Consider the following 13620-nt stretch of genomic DNA (forward strand, 5'->3'; position numbering starts at 1 on the left):
CCCAGATCTTCAGCACCTACTCCGACAACCAGCCCGGGGTCCTGATCCAGGTCTACGAAGGGGAAAGAGCCATGACCAAGGACAACAACCTGCTGGGCAGGTTTGAGCTGACGGGAATCCCGCCCGCTCCGCGAGGGGTCCCGCAGATCGAGGTCACCTTCGACGTGGACGCCAACGGCATTTTGAACGTGTCTGCGGTGGACAAAAGCACCGGCAAAGAGAACAAGATCACCATCACCAACGATAAGGGCCGGCTGAGCAAGGAAGAGATCGAGAGGATGGTGCAGGACGCCGACAAATACAAAGCTGAGGACGACCTTCAGAGGGAGAAAGTCTCCGCCAAGAACTCCCTGGAGTCCTACGCCTTCAACACGAAGAGCGCCGTGCAGGACGAGAAGGTGAAGGGCCAAATTAGCGAGGAGGACCGGAAGAAGCTGATTGAGAAGTGTGACGAGACCATCAGCTGGCTGGAGAACAACCAGCTGGCTGATAAAGAGGAGTACCAGCACCAGCAGAAGGAGCTGGAGAAAGTGTGTAACCCCATCATCAGCAAGTTGTATCAGGGAGGAATGCCCGCCGGAAGCTGTGGAGAGCAGGCACGAGCCGGCTCCCAGGGGCCCACCATTGAGGAGGTGGACTAAAGTGGCCCTTCACATGGACTCTATGATCACCGGGACTGTTTGAAATACCACTGTAACCTCCTTTTTTAAGATGTGGTGATGAATAAGTTCTTCCATGTAAATATTGTTTACTGCAGATGTTTAACATACAGCTGAAACTATATGTCTCACGGTAAAATATCCTTTTATATGTGACACATGAGGATCCAAAAGTTTAAGATATCTTCCTTGTAAAAAAAATTGTTTATCTCTGATCAAAACTGTTGTTTAGAATTAACTGTAACTGTTATTAGATGTTCACGTTTTTGTCCTAAATTAATGTATGAGTTGTAAAAATTCTAAAAATGTAAATATATTTGCCTTGCTGGACATCGCAATAAAGATAAACAGATTCAATAGAATATTAACAAGTTTTTTTTATATCCAAGCACTCTGGAGAAAGTTTCTGCACCAATTTATGGTGGAAATATGTTTATTTAATGGGAAACACAAAATTCAGGTGGCAGGTGACAATTCAAAATATAAATATAAAAATATAATGGAATATTATCAGTGTCTTGTAATCAGATTATTTAACATTTCTTATGTAACAATTTACGCTTTTAAAAAGTGGTGGGGACATGTCACCAGCACCCTCAGTGTAAATAACACCTGTTTTATCAACAACAACAACACAAAACAGTAAAATACTCAAGTAATAAAACATAAGATCGTACTTGAGTCGACTAAAGTGACTTTTCACCACTGGTTATAGACAGTAACTAAGTACATTTACTCAGGTACTGTACTTAAGTACAAATTAATTGTACTTTACTCCAGTATTTTCCTGTTCGTGCCTCTTTCTACTTCTTACTCCGCCACATCTCGGAGGGAAATATTGTACATTTACCTCTGACACTTTGACAAAATAAGATTTTTACACTCAAAACATGCAAATGATTTTTTCTTATATATTAATCTACTCACACTTTATACGAGTACAATTCGTTGATTGATAGAAATGAATTGCCAACTATTTTGATGATGGTTTTTTAAATTCTGTTTGTCACATGGGCAACCCCTGACAAACAAACTTTACCATACTAATAGTACTTTTGATAGTTGTAATAATAAGGTTAGCTGACTTGATGTTTTATTTAAACTCATTGTGCAGAAGGGTCCATGTCAGAATAATTTTTGTTATAAAATAAAATAAGAAACCTTATTGTACATTATATTACATGAAATGGAAACGTGCCTTGTATTAATCTGAATGTGCAAATTAAGTAAAGCTTTAAAATCAATGAAGTGGAGTAAAAAAGTACAATATTTGTCACCTAAATGTAGTTTTGTTAGCCTATAAATAAATTAACCGTAACTAAAACTAACAGTTTATACGAGTACAGCTGAAATTATTAGTTGATTGACAAAAATTTATTAGGCAACTATTTTAATAATAATTCTTTAAATTCTGTTCATCATGTAAGCAGCCCCTGACAAACATAACCATACTAATAGTAATACTAATATTCCATTGGAACTTTAAAAAAAATAAAATCTTAGTGCAGAAGAGTCCATTTCTGAATAATGTATAATATATAGAAATAAGAAACGTTATATACAGTGTGGTATTAGTCATTATATTTAAGTATGTAATGTATACCATTGTCTAACAAATTGGAAAGTTTGCCTGCTGTATTTTTGAAATTCTTTTTGTCATTGTCAACATAGGCTACTTTTTTACTTTTGATACCAAAGTATTTTTAACTGGTAGCCTAAGTAATATTCAGCCAGGAAATCTGTACCCAAGTACAGGATGCGTCCTTTGCATTATATATCTCCATAAATCCCAGCCCCGTGATGCATCTAGCCACATACATTATGCAAAACACAGATCGATGACAGCGCAGTAGATGGACTGGTGTTGGTCGGTGATGTGGGACCCCGGCAGGGTGGAGAGGTATTGGGCCTCAGTGATGGACCCACACCGGGTTAGTGTGTTTGTCTGAAAGTTGGGTGGATGGTGTGTGTCTATTTTTCAGTCTTCTACTTTACCGTCACAGCTTCGGGAAGAGACTCCTCAGAGGAAAATCCAGCGGTTTCTTTCTGTCTAAGGACAGCTGTGAGATCTGAACGCTGACCCTGCCAAGTATCGCGAGAAACGGGAGGGACAGCGCGAGAAGAACGGGGTCCAGGCAAGGCTTTAGCAATATTCATATTTAGCAACAACAACAACAACCTTTTACGAGAAGTATTATCCCGTTATGTAGACTTAACGAGTGATGAAATGTGCGCCAGTTTCACCAAAAGACACAGATGAGAACACTGGACTGTGGTGTGCAGGTAGAGAAAACGCAGTAACATTGTGGTGAAGCAATATTGATAAGCTAGCTAGCTGGTTTATTAATAGCTAGCTAGCTGGCTAACGGTTAGCGTTAGCTCGCTAAAGAATCTTTCGTGTTACTAGCTGCTGTTGGACGATTCAGTACGTGCTAATGTCTGCGACAGGTTACATCAGTCACCGCAGAATAAGGTGTATCAAACCAACATTGCAAAATAAAGATGCTAATTAACACCAGGTAAGCAAGTGGACGTTTGTTAGCTAGCGAACGTTTACACGTCTTTAAAGAAAGCTGAATGAGCAACACTCACATTGCTAATTCATGCTAACGAGCTAGCGAGCTGATCTTAATAATATTCATCTTACTCATCGTTAGTTGTATTTATCTGTTCTGCTACCTGCCTGTCTTGTTTTTCCCGACCAGTTGCTAGTTAATTTGTAAGAAATGTGGATGTTTAACTCCTCACATGCCTCATTTGATTTGCCATCACATAAGCTTTATATAATGGTTTACAGTAGATGGACATCCAGAAAAAACAAACTTTATCTTAACTTTACTGCTGGTTAACTTGGATGTTTCATCCTCTGGAGGTAAATGAATGTGTGTAACTACAATAAGCACCGGGGACACAAGTTTTCTGTTAGTTAAGTAAAAGTAGCACTGTGAGAAAATATAAAGATAATAAATTAGAAATAAAAGTCCTGCATTAAAAATTCTGGTTAAGTACAAAGTATTAGGATATTATTAAACGTTAATAACAGAGTGAGCATGCTCCTCTCATGCATCATTTGATTTGCCATCACATAAGCTAAGTTATATATAATGGTTTACAGTAGTTCCAGCTAAAATCAGATAGACATCCAGCAAGAATAAACTTTAACTTAACTTTACTGCTAGTTAACTTAGATGTTTCATCCTCTGGAGATAAATTAATGTGTGTAACTACAATAAGCAGCGGGGAAATACGTTTTCTGATAGTTAAGTAAAAGTAGCACTGTGAGAAAATAAAAATAAAAGTCCTGCATTAAAAATCCTTCTGGTTAAGGAAAAGTATTAGGATATCATTAAACGTTAACGACAGAGTGTGCATGCTCCTCTCATGCATCATTTGATTTGCCATCACATAAGCTAATTTATATATAATCGTTTACATCATACAGACCTCCAGCAAGATAAAACTTAACCTTTACTGCTAGTTAACTTAGATGTTTCATCCTCTGGAGATGATAAATTAATGTGTGTTTGTGCAGTAAACGGTGTGTAAATAAGTTTTCTGTCAAGTTAAAGTATAACTGTGTTATAGGTAATAAATTAGAATTAAAAGTCCTTTTAAAGTTTTGGTTAAGTAAAAGTTTTATCATCAAAAATGTACTTTAAAGTAGGGCTATGAGAAAATACAAAGATTTGAAATTAACATCTTTAAAAATCCTTAAGTTAAATTCTGGTTAAGTAAAAATATTATCATTAAACTTTAACGACAGAGTATGCAAGCTTCTCACATGCCTCAATCTATTTACCATCACATAAGCTAAGTTAGATATAGTAAAAATAAACTTTAACTTTACTGCGAGTTAACTTGGATGTTTCATCCTCTGAAGATAAATTAATGTGTGTCACTACAGTATGCAAGTGTGGAAATAAGTTTTCTGATAGTTAAGTTAAAGTAGGGCTGTGCAATACAACAATAATGATAATTATCGCAATATAATTTTCCTCAATAACAACATAAGAAATGTTCAATAAATGTCTGAATTAATTAAATTAAATCACAGATAAGCACTTCATTTTTCTATTAAGATATTTATTTTGTTGAGGAAAAAAGGGACCGAAAAATACTTAAATTTTAAATATTTGCATATTTTATGATAATAGTTTTGCCTCAGATTTGTTAAGTGATCCACTGTTTGACATCAAGTGTTTGTTCTGACCAGAAAGAAGAATTTATAACCACAATTAACCATCTGGTTTCTTCAACTTTCACTCTGGAGCAAAAAATCAAACTTTAAACTTGAAAGAACGTGTGTGGCCGTATCACCCAACCCTAAGTTAATGTAGAAAATATGAAGACATTCAGTTACAAATAAAACTCCTTAACAGTCTGGTTTAGTCAAAGTATTATCATTAAAATGTGCTTAAGCTTCATTATTAAAAGTACACATTATTATTGCATTATGGTAATTGAAGATGAACATGTAAGAAGTAGAGCTGCAACTAACGATTACTTTCATAGTCGACTAATCTGTCCGTTAATTGATTAGTTGTTTGGTCTATAAAATGTGTTCACTCACTTTGAATTTGATGCCTGCAACATGTTCCTAAAAAGCTGGGACAGGTGCATGTTTCCCGCTGTGTTACATCACCTTTCCTTTTAACAACACTCAATAAGCGTTTGGGAACTGAGGACACTAATTGTTAAAGCTTTGTTGCTGGAATTCTTTCCTATTCTTGCTTGATGTACAACTTCAGTTGCTCAACAGTCCGGGGTCTCCGAAGTTCATAATGCGCCACACATTTTCAATGGGAGACAGGTCTGGACTGCGGGCAGGCCAGTCTGGTACCTGCACTCTTTTACTACGAAGCCACGCTGTTGTAACACGTGCAGGATGAGGCTTGTCATTGTCTCGCTGAAATAAACAGGGACGTCCTTGAAAAAGAGCATATGTTGCTCCAAAACCTGTACGTACCTTTCAGCATTAATGGTGCCCTCACAGATGTGCAGGTTCCCCCTGCCATGGGCACTAACACACCCCCATACCATCACAGACGCTGGCTTTAAACTTTGCGCTGAAAACAATCCGGATGGTCCTTTTCCTCTTTGGCCCGGAGGACACGACGTCCATAATTTCCAAATACTATTTGACACGTGGACTCGTCAGACCACAGCACACTTTTCCACTTTGCGTCAGTCCATCTCAGATGAGCTCGGGCCCAGAGAAGCCGGCGGCGTTTCTGGCTTTCGCTTTGCATGGTAGAGTTTTAACTTGCACTTGAACTGTGTTAACTGACAGTGGTTTCCTGAAGTGTTCCTGAGCCCGTGTGGTAATATCCTTTACACATTGATGTCGGTTTTTAATGCCGTGCTGCCTGAGGGGTCGAAGGTCACGGGCATTCAATGTTGGTTTTCGGCCTCACCACTTACTTGCAGAGATTTCTCCAGATTCTCTGAATCTTCTGATGATATTATGGACCGTAGATGCTGAAATCCCTACATTCTTGCAATTGTACGCTGAGAAACGTTGTTCTTAAACTGTTGGGCTATTTGCTCACGCAGTTGTTCACAAAGTGGTGAACCTCGCTCCGTCCTTGCTTGTGAATGACTGAGCCTTTCGGGGATTCTCCTTTTTATACCCAGTCATGACACTCACCTGTTTCTCAGGTGTTTTTTGAGCATTCCTCTTTTTTGGAACATGTTGCAGGCATCAAATTCAAAGTAAGTGAATATTTGCAAAAAACAATAAATCATAAATCAGTTTGAACATTAAATATCTTCTCTTTGTAGTGTATTAAATTGAATATGGGTTGAAAAGGATTTGAAAATGAATGTATTCGGATTTTATTTACGTTTTACACAACGTCCCAACTTCATTGGGGTTGTATAATATCTCGTACATGTACTCGACTCGAGGAGTTTTTGGCTCCTCTCATACTTTTAAGCCAAAATGTTAACACAAGTTGCTTTTTCATTTATTTAACATAGTCAGACTTAGACATTAGATTTTCACGGTATGATAACCTTAAGCAAAAATATCACGGTTTCGCGCTATCACGATATTGCGATTCAAGCTCTAAAATGTGTAATTTTTAAATATGTTTACTGTTGAATAACTGGAACACTATATATTTAATACCACTGCTGCTAAGAATTATATGAAATTACACTGTAAAATAGGTAAAGCGGAAAATTTTAGTGGATTTGAAACTTTTTCATATCTCGTTATACCTTGAAACCAGTCCCTAGTCGTCATATGTCCCATATTGTCTGTGACCAATGCTAAAATGCTTGTAGGTACTTTCATAACATCCAAAATTGAAGGCACTTTTCCGTGGCCTTGCCGTGACGGCAACAAGGGGTCCTCATTTGGTCCGCAAGATCTAAGAAGTTAGCTGCCAACACAAGCCAGATCTGATTTCATAATTAACTGAATTAGATTATAACTAAATTAATCTTTTTATTTTTATTTACTTTGCATACTTCATCATGTCCTTTATACTACCCTCGATGTTGGTTATTTGACAGTTTGTAGATTTCAGTTAGAGCCATTGCTCATTAAGCTTTGGAATGAACTCTTACTGCAAATTGAGACGTTCAAGTGTAGGCTACAAACCCATCTTTCTCCATGTGCTTTGGCCCCTCCTTGTTACACTGGCTGGGTAAACTGTGTGTGTGTGTGCACATATATACATGTGCGTTCTCATAATTGTGTGTCTCTGATGTATTTTCACCTGTTAAGTATCCAGAGACCCTCCTTGTGCTTTGCACTATATATTACCTGAAGTTGAACTGAAGCGTTTGTTTATGTGCTTTTTTTTACAGGATGTGGCCAAACTTCTCTGGATGTATGACAGACGGTGAAGACGGGGCAGAACTTGTGAATTCCACACATCAAACCTCCTCTACCCAATCATTTACCGGCTGTCTGAAACCCACATTTTCTTGTTAAAAATGATAAAATACTTAATTTCACAAAATAATGTAGCAGAAAGTCGATCCTCTGAGATATTTGACCTCTTTTAACCCCATCCTGGATGGGTCCGGTGCGTTGTCTTGTTAACTCTTTATTTTCGATGGGGCTGAGCACAACACTTAAGTTCACACTCGTTTGTAAATTATTAGACCAATGTGCCGTATTTGCCCCCAGTCAGTTACCCCAGCTGTGCAATCACTGCAGCTTTCTGTTGTATGTTTGAAGTGATTTCATAGACCATCAGATCAGTCAGCGCTCCGGCCTTTCAGGAGAATGAACGGCTCTCTTTTAACCCCGCCCAGCCCGCGGGCGGCAAACTCCTCTCCTTTACCTCCCTCACCATCTCCGTCACCTCCGTCTCCCTCTATGCTGCCCCTCTCCCCCCGGCCTCCCCCTCTGCCGCCTCTGGTGAGCCCTTCACCCCAGGCTCACCCATCCTCCCTGTCGGACACCCCCACGCCGTCCCCCTCGCCTTGCCTGAGCTGGACCGAATTCTGTGAGCTCCACGCGCGCGTTGCAGCCGGTGACTTTGCGCGCCACTTTCGGGCTTTTCTCCTGGAGAACCCCCACTACTCGCCAGATTCAGCAGCCGCCTTCTGCCGGCGCTTCACCGACCGGTTTGTTCGTCACTTCCAGAGTGAGCTGGAGCCGAGCTGTGCTTCCGGGAGGGACGACATGGCGAGCTGGGCTCCCCAGTCAGATGCTACTTCCCTTGAAGAGGAAGCGGTTTCACCCCTGTCGGCGTCCGGAGGCGCGGTCCTCCCGTGTCCCCCCATCAACACGACACGGGGCATGTCCAAGCCTGTACCGACACGGCTGGTGTTGGAGAGCCGCAGTGGGGACAGGTTTCAAGATTCTTACGCCCACAGCCAAGTCCTGCCCCCGTCTTCATCATCGTCATGTTGCTCCTCAGTGGGAGGGAACAACGGGAGGCGTGAAGAGAGGGGGGCCATGGTTGCTCCTGGCAATGGGGAAGCGCCGGTTGAGGAAGAGGAGGACAGCTGGTTAGGGGTAGCGTCTGTGGAGGAAGACGCTGAGCCAGAAGAGCAGGAAGCAGAGTCCACAGAGGTGGACAGTGCGGACCCCTCCCACGCTCCTCAGATTCCACCTTCCTCGGTCACTCCTCCGCCCGGCTCTAAAGGTAACAGTACGCCCAACTCCAAAAACAAACTGAAGAAGCGGTTTTCTCTGCGGAGTGTGGGTCGTAGTGTGCGGGGGAGTGTCCGGGGCATCCTGCACTGGCGAAGCTCCTCCAGTGACTCCGCCCAGAGCCAGCTGCCCTCCAGCTACAGCTACACTATGGGTGTGCAGGACCCCACCTTGGTTTCAACCTCAAAGAGGAACTCTGGTACGCAGCCTCCTACACCCACCTCCTCCATGCCTGTCTCTCTGTCCATGCCCCTCTCCCTTCCTCACTCCTCCTCCTCCTCGCTGCCCCCCTCATCTTCAAGCAGCGCCACCTCTCTGTCTCTTTCGGAAGCTGCTCGAGATCGGCGGCGGAGCAACGGCGAAGGAAGCGAGAAGGAAAAGTGGAGCCACCGTCTGGACAAACTCAGACTGTCGCGATCCCCTCCTCCCGTCCTCACCCCAACCCCCGGCGGCTCTTACTCCGCCTCCTCCACGCTGCCTCCGAGCAGCGCCTCCGCCGCCGCCATGGGACCTCCGAGGAAGGTGGGCCGGCTGGTGCGGGAGGGCGGGGTGAGCGTTAGTTCATCCAGCGACGAGTTAAGCGCAAGCCACGGCTTTTCTGGCTTCTCGTTCAGTCTGCTGCATCACGGTACGGACAACAACAACACTGCCGCGGCTACGTCTGCTGCAGCTCAGGCAGGCCCAGTGCAGCCTCTGGCCAGCGGCGGCAACGTGCCCTGGAGAGGAGGACGCTGGCACAAATGTCGTCTGGTCCTCAGAGAGAGAGACCGAGAAGGTGGCGAGCGGGGAGAGGAGTACTACTTGGAATTCTTCATTCCACCTAAAGTAAGCGCAACCTACCTGAGAAACATGCAAGTCTGTTTAACAGTTAGCATAAAATCACAGCAGCAAAAGTGCAAGAACAAATAAATGGAATAGATAAGTAAGTAGAATTATATAAACTTTATGAGCAACTACTATACACTGAACATAAATATCTCAAGAGTATTGAGGCAAAAATGGACTGAAATAATGAGTGATAAACTTAAAACAACTCTTTCGGCCCAGTATTTAGCTTAACTCTATCAGCTGTTTGCTGTGAACACACCGCTGCACGCTGGCTGCTGTTTCCAAGCAATAATGGCAACACATTTAATGCCGATGTACGATGTCAGGCGGACGTCGGCGAGACTTGTGTGGCTATCTGACTGTTGCTTGTTATTTATTGGTTTGCAAACAAGTTCAGGTTCCAAGCGATAGGAAATAGCCTTAGCGTAGTGTTTACAGCTGACGGGCGAGTCGAGCTGCAGATCGATACGACCGGCAGCTGTTTAGCTTTAGCTTAGCCTAACTACTGGAAACGGCAGGGAACCAGGTAGCGGTCCAAAGGTAACAGGATATACTCATCTCATTTGTTTAAAAACAACTTGGAGTGTACTGGGCGTTTATGTAGTGGACTATTTCCTGGAGTCTCCCTTGATTGCAAAGGCAAGAAGAAATAGTCTGGCCCGTAATCCTGGATGTTTTTACACTACATAAACTTCAGTTATTGATTTTGCTTGGTTTGTCTCTTCAGGCGTCAAAGCCCCGGCTGACTGTCCCTTGCTGCTCAATTGTGGATGTGAGGAGCACCACAGCGCTGGAGGTCCCCGACAAGGAGAACACCTTTCTGCTGCAGGTAACCCCTCCTTCATCTGAGTTAGGACTGCACTCTATTGCAATATTTTTTCTTTCTTTGTGATATATATATATGGAGTTATTGGGGTGATTTTGTTGGAAAAAAGCGTAGAAAATTGTCTTTTTAGTCTGAAGACTTTTTTGAATGCAAACTAGGTGTCGATATTCAGCATTTTTCCAAAAATCTGTATGTTTAGCTGAGATGCTACGTATCCTAAAATTTAGCAACTCCTTGCAAACTGAGCTGCTTGTTGAGAGACAAGCGCTGGGCTTTGAACGCTTTTCTCCGGTCGGCGAGAGTTGAAAAATTTTCAACTTTGGGCAAAACGCTGCGCACTTTTTACGAAGCCGTCCGATCACAGTGCAGGAGGGGCGGGACAAACACCACACCGAGCCGTCTCAACCCTTGAACCCGCAAAATCTCATGAACCCACGTACGGCGAGTCCGTCCCCTCGCTCTAAATGTTTCAGGGCCAGAGCAAGTAGGTCTACCCTACTTTGTGGAGACATATTTACATTTAGTAAAATTAGGTAGCCTACTTGCAGCACATCACCTCCACGGATATTATGTATCACAGCAACTAAAGCGTCTCAGCCGAAAAGAATGCACCCTAGCGCTCTCAGCCAGGCGTTTTTAGAAGAGCAGGTGGCGTTTTCAGCAACATATCAGTCGATCCCTAATGCAAACCATCCTTTCATGAGCTTTAATGCAGCAAACACATTACATTTAACAAAATAAAATAGCAGCGGTACACCAGCCCGGTCTTCACCAGCCCGGTCTTCACCAGCCCGGTCTTGTGCAGAGTCTTGTCGTGCTGCCGAAAACTGCGTGCACGTCGCGGTTCCAAACGGGTCTATTTCAAGCACTTTTATGCTTTTACAGCATTAAAAGTTGAAATGTATTTTGTAACAGGCTGTATATTAACTTATTGGGAGTAAACCGGTAGTTCTATGTAAATTCAGACGTTGAGCACCTCCATATCGCCAAAATGGCGTGATCCTCGTTTCACTGCGAAGCTTCGACTGTGAGATTGACAGTGGAATCAGGCTACGCCCATGGAAGCTTCGACTATACGTGGTCAGCCCTAGTGTTCAGATCTCCTGCTGCCTCTATAGTAAACTTGTTATCTAAATTTGAAATGATGCATCTAGGGCTGGGGCGATTCGTCGACGTAATAGATGCATCCGGCGTGGGATTCTCCCGGACAAGCTCCAGCTACTAGACCGCGCCTTCGACCGTCTAAGGTTTGGCGTATTTCAGACAGACACTCAACAACGTGCTGCTCCGTGAGCTCTGTGAACTGGAAACAGCGTCACTGCAGAACAATTGCTGTCCACGAATACGTGAAGCAGCACGAACACGTGAAACGAAAGTATCCCGCAGCACTTTGTGTAGACGGCAGCACCGCAAATCGTGTTTACTTTCTGTCGCCACACGAGCACGGCACATTATCAGCACCTTTCTATCAGCATCCTTTCAGGTGTTCACTGATGCAGAAATACATTTTATTATCATACTGCAAATGAATCCATGTCAGAAACATTTAAAGTAGCCTAATTAATGTCTGTTATTTTTTACTGTCACAACACAGCAGTGAAAATTTGACTCATTTTAAGATTTGTTGTTATTGTCATTATTCTAATGTGCTTCATCCGGATGACTGAATAAAATATAGATTTATTGATTTGACATGTTTTTGATATTTATTTTGAATAAATTGGTATGTTAATCGAGTAATAGGCAACTTTTCTTTCTTTAGAATAAACAAAAATAATGGTTAGATTAATCGACTTGAAAAATAATCGATATGTACGGACCTAGATGCATCACGGCCTCCAGTTTCAGAGATAAAACAGATTGATAAAAACAGCACAGTTTTCTCGCTGAATCCTCCTCATGGAGCCGACTGTAAAACTATTTTTGTTCAGAGAATTCATACTCTAGCCATTTAAACTTCAGAGGCAACAAATATCTTAGAATGTGAACCAGCCATAGTAAATAACCTGAAAATACAAGGACATGTGCGTAAGGGCACATTGGACTTGATATTTTATCCTATTTTTGTGTCTATAGTAGCATTCTCCACCCCCAGCTTAAGAACCACTGTTCTAGAGAAATGCATTGAAATAAGGACACAAGTCTAAATCTCCCATGACCGCTCATCTTTTGAATCAGACTGCTGCCTTGGAAGCAAACTGCCGCTCACCTCTTTGGTCTCTCCTCAAACGGAGGTGCAGAAGGATTGTTTGCAGTCTTCTCCTCTTTTCCTGCCGGCGGCGACGATATAATGTTCGCACAAGGATGTTCATTTGGCGAATTGGAACCAGCCTCTAGTTGGCGCTGCCATAAAACTAACAATATACACTCACCTAAAGGATTATTTAGGAACACCTGTTCAATTTCTCATTAATTATTATTAATTATCTAATCAACCAATCACATGGCAGTTGCTTCAATGCATTTAGGGGTGTGGTCCTGGTCAAGACAATCTCCTGAACTCCAAACTGAATGTCAGAATGGGAAAGAAAGGTGATTTAAGCAATTTTGAGCGTGACACGGTTGTTGGTGCCAGACGGGTCACAATCTGCTCAGTTACTGGGATTTTCACGCGCAACCATTTCTAGGGTTTACAAAGAACGGTGTGAAAAGGGAAAAACATCCAGTATGCGGCAGTCCTGTGCTAGAGGTCAGAGGAGAATGGGCCGACTGATTCAAGCCGATAGAAGAGCAACTTTGACTGAAATAACCACTCGTTACAACCGAGGTATGCGGCAAAGCATTTGTGAAGCCTCAACACGCACAACCTTGAGGCGGATGGGCTACAACAGCAGAAGACCCCACCGGGTACCACTCATCTCCACTACAAATAGGAAAAAGAGGCTACAATTTGCAAGAGCTCACCAAAATTGGACAGTTGAAGACTGGAAAAATGTTGCCTGGTCTGATGAGTCTCGGTTTCTGTTGAGACATTCAGATGGTAGAGTCAGAATTTGGCGTAAACAGAATGAGAACATGGATCCATCATGCCTTGTTACCACTGTGCAGGCTGCTGGTGGTGGTGTAATGGTGTGGGGGATGTTTTCTTGGCACACTTTAGGCCCCTTAGTGCCAATTGGGCATCGTTTAAATGCCACGGCCTACCTGAGCATTGTTTCTGACCATGTCCATCCCTTTATGGCCACCATGTA

General features: G+C 42.6%; 2 protein-coding genes across 3 annotated transcripts in view; both read left to right on the forward strand.

The window, feature by feature from the left end:
- Nucleotides 1-6: 6 nt before the first annotated feature.
- On the forward strand, nucleotides 7-900 carry LOC123962172 (heat shock 70 kDa protein 1-like). The gene has a single exon (XM_046038140.1). The coding sequence runs from the start codon at nucleotides 72-74 to the stop codon at nucleotides 639-641; it is 570 nt and encodes a 189-aa protein (XP_045894096.1). The 5' UTR covers nucleotides 7-71; the 3' UTR covers nucleotides 642-900.
- A 1890-nt stretch (nucleotides 901-2790) lies between these two features.
- sh2b1 (SH2B adaptor protein 1) overlaps nucleotides 2791-13620 on the forward strand; it is an 18207-nt gene continuing 7377 nt past the window's right edge. The window contains exons 1-4 of one of the 2 annotated variants that reach the window (XM_046037693.1): nucleotides 2791-2942; nucleotides 3108-3178; nucleotides 7476-9600; nucleotides 10331-10432. In XM_046037693.1, coding sequence (XP_045893649.1) covers nucleotides 7900-9600; nucleotides 10331-10432 — 1803 coding nt within the window. In that variant the 5' untranslated portion in view covers nucleotides 2791-2942; nucleotides 3108-3178; nucleotides 7476-7899. The remainder of the gene's footprint in view (nucleotides 2943-3107; nucleotides 3179-7475; nucleotides 9601-10330; nucleotides 10433-13620) is intronic. The other variant, XM_046037685.1, reaches the window with a different exon arrangement.

This window comes from Micropterus dolomieu, linkage group LG02 (assembly GCF_021292245.1).
Source record: "Micropterus dolomieu isolate WLL.071019.BEF.003 ecotype Adirondacks linkage group LG02, ASM2129224v1, whole genome shotgun sequence".
Lineage (NCBI taxonomy): Eukaryota > Metazoa > Chordata > Actinopteri > Centrarchiformes > Centrarchidae > Micropterus > Micropterus dolomieu.

Excerpts from the sequence above, each read along its gene's own strand:
- LOC123962172 (XM_046038140.1), top strand. The coding sequence starts at position 72 with ATGACCAAGGACAACAACCTGCTGGGCAGGTTTGAGCTGACGGGAATC.